This window comes from Mus pahari, chromosome 12 (assembly GCF_900095145.1).
Source record: "Mus pahari chromosome 12, PAHARI_EIJ_v1.1, whole genome shotgun sequence".
NCBI classification, from domain to species: Eukaryota; Metazoa; Chordata; class Mammalia; order Rodentia; family Muridae; genus Mus; species Mus pahari.
In genome coordinates this window covers 62,812,423-62,828,637 of record NC_034601.1, presented here as the reverse complement: position 1 = coordinate 62,828,637, position 16,215 = coordinate 62,812,423, and the positions used below count along the sequence as shown (strand labels likewise).

The 16,215-nt window shown below is 37.5% G+C and overlaps 1 protein-coding gene across 1 annotated transcript in view; it reads right to left on the bottom strand.

Moving 5' to 3' along the window:
• The window catches only part of Gbe1 (1,4-alpha-glucan branching enzyme 1), a 231,774-nt gene that overhangs the window by 27,872 nt on the left and 187,687 nt on the right, over positions 1-16,215 (bottom strand). Inside the window, exon 13 of the mRNA XM_021209248.2 lies at positions 1,479-1,663. Within this exon, the coding sequence (XP_021064907.1) occupies positions 1,479-1,663 (185 nt within the window). The remainder of the gene's footprint in view (positions 1-1,478; positions 1,664-16,215) is intronic.

Here is a 16,215-nt window from a genome sequence, read left to right as displayed (position 1 = left end):
GGCTCATTATTACACCAGCAGGGAATCTCTGAGCTCTACAGTTTTTGAATGTTACAATTGTGACAAACAGTATCAAGAGTAGCTTAAAGAATATTAAAACCCCACTGTCTGTGTTCCGTTGTGAGAGCACAAACAGAGGGTCAGTCAGTGTTGTGGGTAACTTTGGAGTAAAAACCATAGCAGTTGTAGTACACAGTATTTGTGTATATCAGATCTAAGGATAAAATGCATTTCTCAGAAGACTTTGTTTTAGTAACCAGATTAATGAAGTAAAGTAAATACAAATACAATTATTTTTTCAACGTTACTATAATATTATACCCACTTTTGAAATTGCAATTATTCTAAAAATCATACGTTTTCACATAACTCTGTCCATGGTCTATGTTAAGCTAAAGATCACTGCAACTTGGTGGGACTATTTCTTAATAATATGAAAATGTCTGAAAAATAAATTACATTTGCACATTCCTGGATCCCTGTTAATAGCTGTCTTTGAAAGCCCTTGCATCTTCAATTCACTCTCAACCAAGTCTAGTGCTGTAGATTTATTGCCATGTTGATCAGCAGCATCTCTTAGCAATTTAACAGTAAGAACAAACACTGTGCCTTTTGGTATTCACCTTTTTCCTACTGAAAGGGAGCAGCATTTGGCTTTTTTTTTTTTTTTTTTTTTTTCTGGAAATGGAGTGCCTAATAAACATGATTAAAGCTTACAAATCATGTAGCCTGTCTTACTGAATATACAAATACCTTTGTTCAGTCACTAAACAAACCATAGATGCCAAAGTAAAATGACATTGACAGTAATTTCAAACAGTATCAAAAGAAAGTCAATGGATTTTAACTAGCACATACTATATGCTAATTTGGGCAAGGAGGGGGAGAAAGTCTGGGTAAAATTTGCACCTGTTAATTACATTTTTTTTCGCAAATTATTGAAAACAGAGACTTTAATTTCAGAGGAGAGTTCAGACTTATGCAAAATACAAAGCAGCATGCAGGTATAATGGCATCTACTGAAATGACAAGTTAGAGACCAGTAAAGAAGGGGAAACAGGAATAAAAAACCCTACATGTTGTCAATGCAGTTTCTTTATGACAGCATAATTATTTACACAAAGAAAAACCAGTCAAAACAATTAAGATGTTTCTACAGCAATTTCCAAAATGGGTTTCATGCAGAGCGTCTGCCATTTATTTTTAACCAATTGAAATGAAAATTACTAAATTTAAACAACAACCACCAACTAAACAGGAAACTAAGCAGGGGCCAGTTGGACACTTAAGATTTCCATTATCTATTGGAGAGAATCCTGTGACATGTTTTGACAACCTACAGTACATTACAGGGCACACTACACACTTGCATAATGAAGTGCCGCTCAGAGGGTCTGCATGCAGATTTAAACCGATTGCCATTCTATGCATGCCCCGCACTGGTGACTAAAACATCACATTCAGAGCGAAGAGCTTACCTGCGGAGCTGAAAGCCAACCACATCTTTCTTCCAGTCTATTCATATCTCTGTCAAAGTTATTTAGAAACTTATATCGAAGAAGGTTATCGTCAGTTAAATTAAACTGCCTTCTGGCATAATGGTAACTCTCGTTGTTTCCTTTCCTTGGGAAGTCCAACCATTCAGGATGCCCAAACTCGTTACCTGTATTAAAACAAATAAAACATTTCTCAAATGTACAAATCAGGTAGAAATAGTAGCATCTCTTACTAAGAGAACTCTATAATTCCACATTTCCAAATTTATTTAAAAGTAAATTAAGAATGTAACTCATGAGATCTGCCTTCTCTAAATCATGTAGGCATCTACTTTACAAACAGAATGTACCAAGCCTGCGGAGGTGGCTGAGGGAGGAAGAGCACTTGCTGTATAATCTTGGGTATGTGAGCTCAATTCTCTTAAAACACAGGCTACATGTGGTATAACCTGGCATCTCAGGCTGGAAACAGGCAGAGAGTTGCGGCACACTGGCCAGTCAGCGTAGCCAAATCAGCGTGCTACTGACTCAAGGCAGTAAGGTGGAGAACAACAGAGAAGGACACCTGATGTCCTCCTCCTGTCTCCATTTATGCACATAGGCACCTATACCTATATACTCACCTGAATCACACACATACATCACGATTACACACATTATCACCAACGGCAACAAAACCAAAAAGTATCACATTTCGACTCTGAAACGCCATGGTTCAGCTTCAGCTGATTAAAATAAGAGATTATTCTACTATACCACTGTCGGCACACGTTATAAATTTTTGTCCATTCCCTTTCCTCAGATTTCCTGGTTACTTTAGACATGTATCTGTAATTTGGTCCATGTGTAACTGTGTACAACTGTGACACTTGGACAAGAATTAATTTAAATATTACTTCTAGTTATAATGAAGAGAATCAGAAGCCAGACACAGTTTAAAATGATCCACCATGGAATTGCTTTGAATGGTTAACTTTGTTGAAAACAAAACAAAACAAAACTGTGCAGTTTACATTAAACATCGTAGCTTTAGCATCATAAAAGTAACAGTTCTGCAAAATTTTATTATTTTCTTCTAAATGAAAATGTTTCACGTGATCTGTACATAGAATACCAGCGGAAAGACAGGTTTCTGTCCCTGTGAGCCTACAATGACTCTAAGATGCTCGTTTAGACAAGAGGCCCCCTTTTGGTACACTTAGAATCCTTCTTTGGGAAGAATGAGTATCAGTGGAGTATTCAGACACAGGGACATCCATACCACACCTCCCGCCAAGCCTCAAGGACCATCTCATAAGACAGGACAGAAAAGTGGAAACAGCTAGAGGTCAGGAAGAACCGGGAGAATCACCATGTAATGGACAGGGCTAGGATACTTCACTCAAAGTCAAAACCTATTCAAGATCAAATTCGTAAGCTGGCCTGGACAGGCCTTCACCCCTCAGCAGAGCTACAGGACAGTGATGGCTCTCAGTGAGGGAGAACCAGTTCTTTAAGGGTGTGGACTTGAGCTCCAGCCAATGGCCCCATATCCAGGAGTATATGAGAGGCCCAGTGAGACTCATTGGGTTATGTAAATTAAAGTCCTGGACAAATATTTAGTATCATGACCCAAATTAAGAATTTTGTATCCACTGCAGCTTTCATTTATTGTATGTTATCAAACAAGTTTACTCATTTAAAATAAAAATAAACTAATAAGCATATTTATTTAATATAGAACATAGAATCAAATTTCAAAGAAAGAAAAATAGAGCTCTTTTTTTTTTTTTTAAAGCAGTAATATGATAAAACTCTCATTAAGCAATCACATTGGTCTCTATTCACATCATACCAGAGGATGTCAACATTCCTAACGAGGACCTCCTTTAATATTGTCCCTCATGCTGTGGTGATTCCCCAAACATAGCTATTTTTGTTGCTATTTCCTAACTGTAATTTTGCTACTGTTATAAACAAAAATCTAAATATCCGACATGCAAAACATCTGATATGTGGCCTCTGAGAAATTATCATTCAACCACTAAAGGGTCAGAACCCACAGGAGGAGGGAGACCCACTGGTTCAGATCTACTGTAAAAAATCTTCCCTGGAGAGACTGTTTTTAAAAACCTGAAACCATCAGAAAGCTATGCAACAGCAGCAGCAGCAGCAACAACAACCACAGCAATAACAAAACTACAGAAACCTGTACCAGTGACAGCACAGGAAATACATGCTACAGGGTGAGGTTTGATGTTATCACAGCTGTAAATGAGCCGACCTGCAGCAAATTAAGTTTGAGGCAGACAAACCCAACATGAAATTTCTTTTTTATTTTTATTTTTATTTATTTATTTATTTATTTATTTTTGTTCAAAGCCATAGACACAAGTGCAAAATAAATGGAATTAAATCATGTGAAGCCTCTGAAGGTGACCTTGGAAGAGCAGCAAGGCATTCACAGGGTGAACCACCAAACCTGCAAAGTGCCTGTTAGTAGCTCCCTGCTCGCAACCTTAATGAAGAAAAATACTATCATTACAAAAAGTTAAAAAAAAAATGTTCTCCTCAGTTGTGGTCTACAAATTATTTAGGAAATATGGCACTGCTCAAAACAGTGCAGTGAAATATGAACATCGAAATGAGCTGATAACTAGGGACTGCTCTATATTAAAAATAACTGGGAACATAAATGTATTCTTGTGATGGCCAAGAAGGTGGTGAGTTTATTTCAGAACAGACAATCCTATGGGCTGGGAACAGCATGGTATTAATAAGCATTTGAAGTTAACTAAATGGAAAATACTATGACAGATCACACATAAATGCTATGTATGCACATCACATGGTATGCGTACACTCCTTGTTTAATTCCATAACTAGTCAGAACCTGGGCTCATCAGGTTCTGGGTGACTGCCTGGCATCCTCAGTAACGCATCCTAGGTGTAGGCCTATATAAACTTTTCTTAAGTGGAAATGTTTTCTTTATACTTTCTAGGCATTGTAGTCAACAATGTATTTAAAAAACGAAGGCTCTATTTGAATCTTGGAATTTAGGAATATGGGTCACATGGAAATTTTTCTAAGCAACATAACAAAAGAAAATAAGAAAGAAGCATTTTGAAAACTTCTGGTTGGTTTCTTCAACAGATAAGAGGCTTATGAGAGTCACATTTGAAATTACTGTGGGACCCAGAGGCAGTGACTGCAACACTTGAGAATAGTACTTTTAGTCTAAACCCACATTACAGGTAACCAGACAGTCACCCCCAAAGCATCTCTCAGCTCGTTAAGTTAGGATTATGATCAGGAGTATAACGTACAAAATGTTACCAAATTCAAAATGAAGGCAAGCGAACAATTTTTGAGCTCTCACTCGGGACAACTTGTAAGAACTTTTTCAGTTCATGTCATGATTCACTGAGTTCAATGGCGCACCAGACTTGAGTGCTTTCAGAAAAGAGATGGCTGACATATTTGGTGAAACGACTTTAGGACAAAATAGGCAGGCAGGCAGGCGGCTCAGGCTGCTACAGTTAATGATTCTAGAAAATTCAACAAAGTTCTTTCTCTTCCTTTCTATTTCCGCTGTACACATTCCCATTCATGTCTGGTTAATTGTGAAAAACCTCTAAGCAAAAAATTCCTATTGGGATTCCTTTCCCTGTAATTAATTTTTTTTTCCTGTTTGATGTAAAGGTCCAGGCTATAAATTGACAAGAAGCCAGCTGGTAGAGTGATGAAATTCCAGACAATATAACTAATGAAAAGCCCCAGCTCTGGTAGCTGAACATTTTGATTAGCACGCTTGTATATTTTGTTTCTCTAAACTGCAATGCATACTAATTTTACCTAGGAATTAATTAAAGTCTACAGTGGCTTCAGTGATTTTATATATGTATAATTTCTTTGTTGTTCCTCAGTTTATTTTTATATGAAAATAATACACAGTCCTAATGAGGGGGAAAAATCCCTTCTAGTTCTTTGCTTAACTGTATGAAAACTATCTTTTAAAGGAGTCTTCTATTTTAAACTACTTTGTATTTCAGGCCCGTAATGAGTGTGTTCTTAACAAAGTGAGGGACACAGGATAAAACAATTTTCTAATCTGGGCTCTGATAGTTTCCTTTCTAGAAAAATAGACTGTAATCACTACCCTCCCTCCTTGACACAGATCTGTATGCTTATGTGTGCTGCCTACAACCAGTGGTTCCTCTTCGCTCTGCACTGGTCATGTGCACAACTCTAATTGATGATTACATAGTCAATACTGCTTGTAAGCACATGTAGCATGTGCCAACCAATACCATCTCTCTCTTATAAAGCCTATAAAGTTAAGGGGAAGGAAAGACGAAGTGGGTGGTCAAAAAGATACAAGCTATGCTAACAGAAACAGTGGGAGAGGGGTGAGAGAATACCTCAGCAAGGATTAGATGGAGAGAGGATGGATTGGCAGTATTGGGAGGTGAAGGAAGATTGTTTCTACATTACATCTTACATATGCAGAGGAAGGTAGTCTTCAGAAGTAATCTAGGAATTGTAGGAAATTATCTTTGTTATGAAGTGGCCTACATCTCTGTGTACTAGGCTCAGGAACAGCATAGAGAAACACAGGGAAGGACCCATAAATCAGGGGCAGAAGGGGATAGAAGGAGGCAGAAATTAAGACACTTTATTTCCTGTACAGAAGACAACGACTCGGAATAGGAATCTGTAGTCCAGAGGGACAGAAGGACAGCCAGTGGAAATGGGAAACGGGGAGCTGAGCTCAGGGAAAGAGTATATCCCACCAGAAAGAACGCCAGCCATGCAAGCACTACCGTGGGCAGAGAAGTTGAGTCAAGTCTCGTGTATGAGAATAGTTTAATTACAACAGGAGATGCCAATGACCAAAAATGACATGGATATATCTGAGAATGCATCCACATCACTGAAGAGCGAATCACGAAACATAGCCATGCTAAATTTTCTACTTCTTTCTTCAAGATACTCCTATAGGGAGAATTTAAATAAATACCTGACAGAGAAGGGTGATTCCCAATGGCAGTCATAAATTACATGCTTTCTATTCTACGTTATTAAAATAAGAAGAGACTGGTGCCCTATTTAGTATCCTCAAAAATTGTAATGGTGAATATAAAACTAAAAGGCTATACCGAACAGATGATAAATTATAGTTCTTTGGCCTCCTAAATAAGAGGTATGGGGATCTAGAACAAATGCTGTGTCCTTCCTCTTACACTGTCTAATGTGGGAGTACTCATTAATTTCCATTAGTAGAGCAGGATAAGTGTCTGGGGTGCAGTGCTGAATGCTAGGTATATGACAGCAAGGTGGGTCCACTCTGTTCTTCTGTATTAGCTGATGATGTTGTACTCCTGATAAATTATGCATGAAAAGACCAGAGGGGGGTGGTAAAACAAGCTGCAGTCTATTATCAATTCAAAACTCTTTTTGGATTTGGTCAAATCTATGAGTTAGACACAGTAGAGAAAGTAAATGCTTAGGTTAAGTGTCTGAATAGGAAGCCTGTCAAAACAAAATGAACTAACAAACAGAAAACTCCAAAAACATACCAGTCCCTGGCCAATACAGATGCAGATACTCACAGCCAACCATTGCACTGAGCCTGGGGACCCCAATGGAAGAGCTAGGGGAAGGACTGAAGGAGCTGAAGGGGATTGCAACCCCATAGGAAGAACAATATCAAGTAACTGGACCACCCAGAGCTCTCAGGGACTAAACCACCAACCAAAGAGTACACATGGAGGGATCCATGGCTCCAGCTGCATAGGTAGCAGAGGATGGCCCTGTATGGCATCAAAGGGAGGGGAGGCCCTTGTTCCTATGGAAGTTCAAAGGCCCAGTGTATGGGGATGCTAGAGTGGTGAGGCAAGAGTGGGTGAGTGGGTGGAGGAACACCCTCATAGCAGCAAAGGGGGGTGAGTTGGGGGGTCTGTGGAGGGGTAACTGAGAAGGAGGCTATCATTTGAAATTTAAACGAAAATAAAATGATTAAAAAACAAAACAAAACAAAAAACAAAAATACCTTATTCTCTGTGCCTGTAAGTACAAAATCAGATTATATTATGCATATCTTCAGTAGAATGAACACAGACATGCCTACAAACAAGTAGGCTTTGAAATGCTACACTACAGAACTATCAATAGAGAAGGGTTATTATACAACGCTTAATGCTTTTGTATTTACCAAACGGAAAACAATTCTGATACATGAGATACATGATAACTCAAAAAAACTATTGAATAAAAGCAGTTAAAACTTTCCCAGGTGCTTCCGACATACGTAAGTGCCACAACAGGAGTGACTTTAAATCTAACAAAAGTTATTCAATACAAATATCCTTCCCATTTACAAATGTTTCAGAAAAGTACTTATTGCGACTTTCTGAAGCCATTCGGGCATAAAGCCTCTTGGCTAGCAGTCAAACTTGATGTCTGTTTTCTGTCTATTGTCTCCCCCACCCCCACCCCCTGTGCTTGTTTCAAACAATACGTATAGAAAACGTCTCTGAATGTGCACATGCCAGGAAAGATAGGGGACAAGAGCTGCAAATAAAGCATATTTATTACTGACCTGTCCTGCCTTTGTGCTTTGCATGGTCTAGGATTGCTGCTGTTAATACTCTACGTTATGGCTGGTTAGTCTTCAAAAAACTTGTGTTTGCTTCAGTTTGGTGGTGCTGGGGACTGTACCTCATATTTCACACACAAGCACATACACAGGTCCCCCACTCATGTCCAGAACGCCTTTGTCAGAAGCCTGCACAAGCCCTCACTGCTTCTTCCCTTTGGATCATGCTGCCATGTGATTTATCATTTCTTTGGGTTTGGTTTGGTTTGGTTTTTGGTTTATTTCCTTTTACTAAAACATTCAGTTAAATAATCACTGTTTTTAAATATAAAGATTGCTTCATTTTGGGTTAGCAATGTCAACAGAAATAAAAAAAAAAAAAGTTCAAATGCAACGGGACAGTTGTGAGCAATATGTCCTTCAGACACTGCCCTTTACAAAACTCTTCAGAGGTTTTTAACAAAATATGATTTTATGAATTGGTGTATCAACCAGGCTTGAAGGCTATTAAGATGCAAGAGTGAAAATCACATAAACAACCTTAATATTTTCAAGATAATTGCATTGAGAGCATCATACATAAATCATATGTAAGTCTCCCTGAGAGGTGAACACAGCATGAACAGAAAGAAATAGCACTGTTTTCCATTTTGGTAAACCAAAGGACAACATTATAAAAGAGAGAAACGGTTTGGCAATGAGAAGACAGTCAACTCCTATAAGGAGCACTTTGCTTGGTGCTGGGTTTGGCTTTGCCAATTTGTATCCATGTCCTCCAAATGCACTACTCATTTCCATTTGAAAATCTGGATTTTCTTTGCTGTGGATTCTTCTTTAACTCTTAGTACACAGGACCAGTACCCATTCACCAATGGGATCATGACCCAGGAACCTGCTTCTGTGTCTCCCTCCGTTCTCTGACTTGCAATTTCTAATCATACTGCCTGGATTTTGTTCAGTCTTTATCACCGAGGCTAAACACAGGTTACTTCCTGTGACTGAGATACAGTTTTTTTTTTTTCTCTCTTAGAGAAACTTGATTTCCCATTTTTTTTAGTTTATAAAATTACTTTATCAACAAGAGAATTTTTTCCTAGCCTTGACAGTAATCTCCCCTCTATGTTTTGTCTAATGATGGGTATGAGGAATTGAATCTTCCAAAGAGAACTCTGTTCTTCTTCTTTCTCCCTGTGCACATGGATATCTTGAAACTTAAACCTTATTATATTATATTATGTTATATTACATTATATTATATTAGCGGGGCTGCATTTCAGCTCTATTTTTGGTAGCCACTCATGTGAATGTACATTCATGTGAATTCACATCATTGAACTGACCATGTAACTGCTATGAGACACAGCTAAATAAACTCTCATTCTTCTGATTAGTAAATGCAAGACTTGAAGTGAAATATGATAAAATCATGAATAAAACTTAATATTAAATATAAATATCATTTATGTAAAAATGAATGTTTTAAGGTTTTAAACAACATGAAGGAATATATTCAGAAATAAAATAATAGCAGGCTTAAAGAGTAAGGAAATATCCAAGAGACCAATTAATTGAACTAAAAAGAAGAAATCAGCCTCTGGAATCGCAGCACATTACAGTAGCTATCTGAGTCCTTCAGAGACTGAAATATGAATGTATTTCTGGGGAAATATGAACATTTTATCAAAGTTTCCTCCAAACTTCTCAAAACTTTACAAAGGTTCATTAAACGTGTCAGGTATTTGAGAGTAAAAAGGAACTTTTAACGTTCAAAGTGACAGATGTCAGGACTCATGAATATCTAAATATTCATAAATTGGCAGACATTCTAGACTATCATTCAGTAATATATACATATATAACTTACTATTATTTCTGAGATCTATTAAAATAGAACCCCTATGTGATGAGTGGGAAGAAAGGGTGAGAACACTAAATGTGAGGTTTTGAATGGGACATCCCCCTTAAGTTTCAGGCATTTGCATATTCGGTCCCTAGTCCTTAGCTGTTTGGGAAGGATTAGAGGGTAAAGCATTGCCAGAGAAAGTTTGTCACAGAGGGAGGCTTAGGTCTCATGCTATTCCCAATGTCATTTCTATTTTCTGCTTACAGTTCAAGATATGAACTCTCAACTGTTGTCACTGTTTGCTGCTAGCTCCCCACACCCACTGTGGTCCAAACCTCCTGGACCTGTGAGTCCCACATAAACCATTCCTTATGTAATTTGCTTTGAACATGGTGTTTCATCATGTCATTAAGAGAGTGATGAGACACTAAGAAATAATTTATTGTACTACCAATTCTACTGTATAATTTTATGCTGTTTAATACATTTCTAACATTACTGGTATAGCCTCAAATATTTTTCTACAAATTTAAATAGGAAAAATCAAGTACACAGTATCGGAAATTAGATATAGATATAAAAGATAATAATTTCCATACTCAGTAAAATCCTAATAAATTCAGGCTGTGTGATTTTGTTGTTGTTGATGATGATGATGTTGTTGTTAGTGGTACAAGTACTACAATGGATTGAAGATTTTGTTTGGTTTTTTGGTTGTTTTTTTTTGTTTGTTTGTTTGTTTTTTTTTTTTTTTTTTTTTTTTTTTTTTTTTTTTGAGATATGGTTTCTCTGTGACACCCTGACTGGCCTGAAACTCACTCAGTAGACCAGACTGGCTTCAAACCTCTGCTTCTGGAGTGTGGAGATTAAAGGTACAAACTACCAGGACCTGGAAACTTTTTTTTTTTTTTTTAAGCATCATGAGTCACCCAAATTTATCACTTACTGAATACTGAAATTGATACAACTGCCTACTAGTACAGCAGACGCTGTGATCCACTCTTTACCAATGATAAATAGGAGTTAATCTGTCAGAGCTGATATGTGTAGGAAGATAAGGAGACTGTATAATCCAGGACAGAGAGGGCAGAGGCAAGAGGAGTGTTGCTTGCAGCCAGCGTGGGCTCCACAGTGAGGTTAAGGTTGATATCAAACTTAGCAACAGAATGAGATCCTCTCTCTAAGTCTTAAAAGGGAGAGGTAGCGGTGGACTACAGAGGTCAGATGCCTTCAACTTCGATGGCTGCATACTAACAACCCATAATGGCACACCTAGGTTTTTAAAGGAAAAGATGTCAGTTTTGGAACCAATCACTTCGTAGTCACTTCAGTGTCCTGGTAAGAGGGTCAGGTAATAAGTTACAAACTTCATATTGACAGTTTATAATTCAAAGTTAGACGTTGAAATAATGACTTTGGAAAGTGCTTTAAAGAAATGATCAAAATGTAAAATAAGTGGACTTTCTCAACAGCGGAGAGTAAGGAAGGAACCAAAAGAGGCTGACAGTTCTGATGAGACAGGTACAGTGTGAGAGAAGCCAGAAAAGGAGGGAAGGGAGACCAGATGACTCAATCAGCTAGGCCAGGGGGATCATGGACAGGCTGCAGAGGTCAGCAAGCAGTAGAATGTCCCACGTGTAGGAGAGCAGAAGGAGCCTTTCAAAAGTTAGAGAGGCGAATAGAGAACAGAAGGTGGCAGTGACACCTTTAACTACATGATGCAGATGAATCGACGGGAGGGGACACATAAATATTAACAAGCTCTAGGGGTTGGGAAAGAATGCATTCTCACAAGAGATTTTAATATCTTTGGTAGTTTCTAAGATAAATTTACCAGTTATTCCTTATCATTTTCATAACAACTGGAACACTTAATCATCAAGCAGAGTGAAAAGGAAAGCTTACTGCTCATAGTGCATCCTTAAACTGCATCACGGGAAAATATATTTGTTGTTTCATTAATTTATGCTTTGAAAACAAAATTAGCTATAGGATCACCATCAAATTCAAAGAAAAGGCTGCATGCCATTTTTTTTTTTTTAATGGTGGTACAGGTAAAAAATGTTAAAAAAAAAATCAACATGTCCAAGTGTGGTACACTACAAAATTCTTCTTTCTATGCAATAGTCTAATTATCCCTTTTATATTAGAATTAAAATTCTTTATCTTCAGTGTGTTCCCTTTGATGTTACATTTCCTCAGGCAACCCTTGCCTCATTTAGTCAGGGTATAGCTTATATTGACAAGAGAAAAAGAAGAAAGTAAACAGAATAATATAATAATTAAGTTGGAAGTGGGCAACTTGCTTTTAACTTTCAGGGTATTAAAACCTGCGTCACTTAACTTTTAGCTGCTTTAGAAAACTTCCAATAGCATAAGAATGACGCACGGTCATGGTCATTCTTTAGAAACGTTCTCAGAAGAGGCCACTATATCAGGGTCCCTTCAGCAGAATTTCGCTGGCATGTGCATTAGTATCTGGGTTTGGGGGTTGATGATGGGATGGATCCCCGGACGAGGTAGTCTCTGGATAGTCCATCCTTTCATCTTAGCTCTAAATTTTGTCTCTGTACCTATATCCTTTCATGGGTATTTTGTTCCTTATTCTAAGGAGGATTGTAGGGGAGCAGGGGCGGGGGAGATATAGGGAACTTTTGGGATAGCATTTGAAATATAAATTAAGAAAATAATAATAATAATAATAATAAAAAGAAACATTCTCAGAGCTGGAAAGTGGGCCTTCCTGGGGTGAACAGGGTGACAACATTGTATGTGGAGTGGGTTTCTCACTTGGCTTGGCTTTCTTTCTCCACCATTGGACAGAAATTCTCTCTTGGCCTCCTGCTGTTGACCACTGGATTTACCATCAGAAGGGTTCTATCTCAACATGGTTCCTCTCACCTGGTATATCCCAGCTTGCAGTATCATAAGAAAACCAACTCTATGCTCAGAAACTAAAAGCAAACAATGCAGAATATGAGAATAAAGTTCCCATATATTTGATAGTTCATTTTTGCACATAGAATTGGGAGACAAGGACAAATGTCTAGGCCATCCTAAAGGGAGAAAGCTACCCACCCGCCAAACTTGGAAGCTGAAACAGGTATTCTTGTACCTGTCCTTTGTACACAAACCCTAACTTGTAATCTCTGAGAAGAGGACGAGATGCTAAGCACAAGTGATGCAGTGGTTTTAAACTTTCTTATTCATTACAGGACCTCTCCTAATACCCCAAATCCACATGTCTTTCCAGATATTTTTAGCTCATTATTTCCACTCCATGAAATTGGACTATAACATATAAATTATATATGTTTATATGCTCTGGATGTCTGAAGAAATTACCCTCCCCTATCCAAGAATAAAATACTGTCTTTAAGGAGAGTACTATTACTTCTGCTGAGCCTGAAATACTATGGCATATTTAGGAAACCATAAGGATATTCATGTGTGAATTAGGTATGCACGTTCTGTAGCACTTATAGAAAGGTTACTGCTTATATCTCTTCAGAAAATACATATAGGGAACACAACATCCAACTCTCTAGTAGCTCCAAGGAAATCCTTGTTTGAGAGTACCTGGATGCCAGCAACCATAATTGGGACTTCCTGACTATGTAGACAGAAGAATAGATTCAACTATTCTTATTTATCTTGTTGACATTTACTTGGCCTTTTAAAATTAGGCGAGTCCATACTCAGGAGGGAAGGACAGGACATACATGGGGGAGAGAGAGGCCAACTCCCTCTTTTACATCATAAACTTCAACAAAACTCACGATTATCAAATACTATGGCTATTAAAAAGTCCATACATTGTTTTTAAGATGTTCTAGGGATAAATGATTTTTGCCATTATGTAACCATTAAGTTTGTCTACTACATCATAATCTTAAAGTCTATACTTAGCCATAAACCCAGCTGATCCTTAATCATTAAGTATATAGCGATTCTCCAATATAATGAAGAAAAGTAAAATGGTAAAGATATAAAATATAAAGTTAATTAGAGTAAATTATCTATTAAATGACAGAAATATGTTAGAGTAAACCAAGGATTCTATATGATCTGTTGATTGGAGGAACTGTCATATATGCTGAGTCAAACAAAGTAACTGTGAGGGGATTTCACAATTAGTCACCTGGGTGTCTTCTAAATACATTATGAAATGTTAATGTAAATGCCTCCTGTAACTTCTTTTTAAAAATCTTTGTATAGACTATGAACATTTTTTCAAAAAAAAAAGAATTTTTTCAGATTTAAACATTAATTTTTTTCACCTCATTTTTTCAACCTGGTGAAGAAAAAAGCTCAGTTAATTCCCATGAAAGACAGTGATTTCCAATATGTTAATAAAGTTGAAATACTTATCACATGGGTGCTTTAAAAATTTTTAAGGATATTGGTACTGTCTCTGTGTACGTGAGTGCTGGAATGGATGTCCCAAAGCCCTCCTGTGCAAGTCAGAGGACAATTTTGGCTGCTGGTTCTCTCTGATCACTTTTCTGACCTTGTAATAAGTTCAGGTTGTCCTCTGTGGGCAAGCACGTTTAATCACTGAGCCACTGCATTTGGCTTTATTAAAGGTGATGTTAAAATAACTGCTAGGTAACGATGCACAAACAAAAAAGAAAAGATATTCATGGGTTACTTGTTGAAGTCAGTGAATTTGCCTATGAAAATTTGAAGTGGACTGATATTTTAAGATTACACTATAATCTTTTAAGTTAATTGTAGATATAATCTGCTAAATGCATTTTGAAGGACAGAAAATAATTGTAGGTATTATAATAGTGCTGCTCATACTTTTAAAAGTTATAATAATTTCACTTTTGTATTTCAAACTTATGGTTCTGTGGGTACAACTTACTTTAAGCAACTTGACTTATATACATTGTTTTTACAAAAGACAAACAAGTTATGATTTTTGCTCTACTGCTGAATTCTTTAAAGTGTGATATATTTTACAATTCAAATTAAAGATAATACAATATTTTTCTTAACAACCTAACAAAAAATACCTACTGGAGGCAAATCAGGTTCCCAGTATCTTGATGCGGTTGACAGTGGTAGGCCCAGCTGTTCTCTATGGTACTGGGAGCTGCGTATAGCTTGTACATTTCTATGACGAAAAGGAACTCAGCCGGGCTACAACCCATGAGACTATCCACAGAAACCCACTTCCTTCACTATGGCCCTGTCTCCTAAAAGCTACCGAAGCCAGCACTACCAGCTGTGGGGTCAGGTAGTGCAACACATACATCTATGGGAAATTTCACATGAAAACCACATAGCAAACCATTGCAACAGGTACTATACAATCTATGTTTTATCTAGATAACCACAAAACTTAACACTGGAAAGCAGAGCTGAATATGCTAGCTCTCTGGGCTGCTGTCGAATTATGAAATCAAATACAAACATTCAAAGGACTTCTGGGACATTTCCTTTGCATTTAGAAACAGAACTCTTGCATGCATAGACGAGAAGTACTCCAAAGATAGAAACATGCAATGGAAGTCTCTTAAGCGATGCAGCCCTTCTTGCACAAGATACCTTAGAGAACATTAAAATATAAATCTCCCTCTCACTTGAGTCAACAAATAGATGGTTGCTGGCAACTGCAAGGCCCTGGAGAACAGAATCTTTCCTTCATAATATCCATGGATGTCTAAAATGAAGTATATAACTCATCTGCGGCAGTGGGACATGTCCTAGTTATTGATGTAACTAGTAAGGAAAGAATTTAGACATATACAGTTTTAACCAAATTTAAAACAATTCTGATGGCAAACTATCTTGCAGCACTGCCTGGTTTGAGATGACTGCTCTTTTGAATTCATTTCCCACGGTTTTAATCAAGTAACTTATCTAACCAGCTCATTTATCTGTGCTGACTTAGTGTACAACCCTTCCGTCACTCCCTATGAGCTAGCCATTGCTTCTACAGTCAAGTTCAAAGTTATTTATTGCTAATCACATTCTAAGCTAATGAGTACCTCACTCTTCTCTCCCAACTTAATTTCATGTAGCCACTATGCCGGGGTTAGTGCCCCCAGATTTGGTTAGGAGCGGGAAGAAATGATAGGATAAAATCAACCCCTCCTCGTGCTATAAGATATTGTCAAGTTGAGACCCAAATAATTTTTATTGCCTCAGACTTCATTCTGATCGAGAATCCTTTTCTCACTTTGTTAGGAATGAAAAAGAAAGATTACTCTGTTTCCCAAGGAACCCAGACCCTCCTTCACTAGTCTTCAATGAGATGTATATTAGCTCACCTTTACCTGCTTTTCTT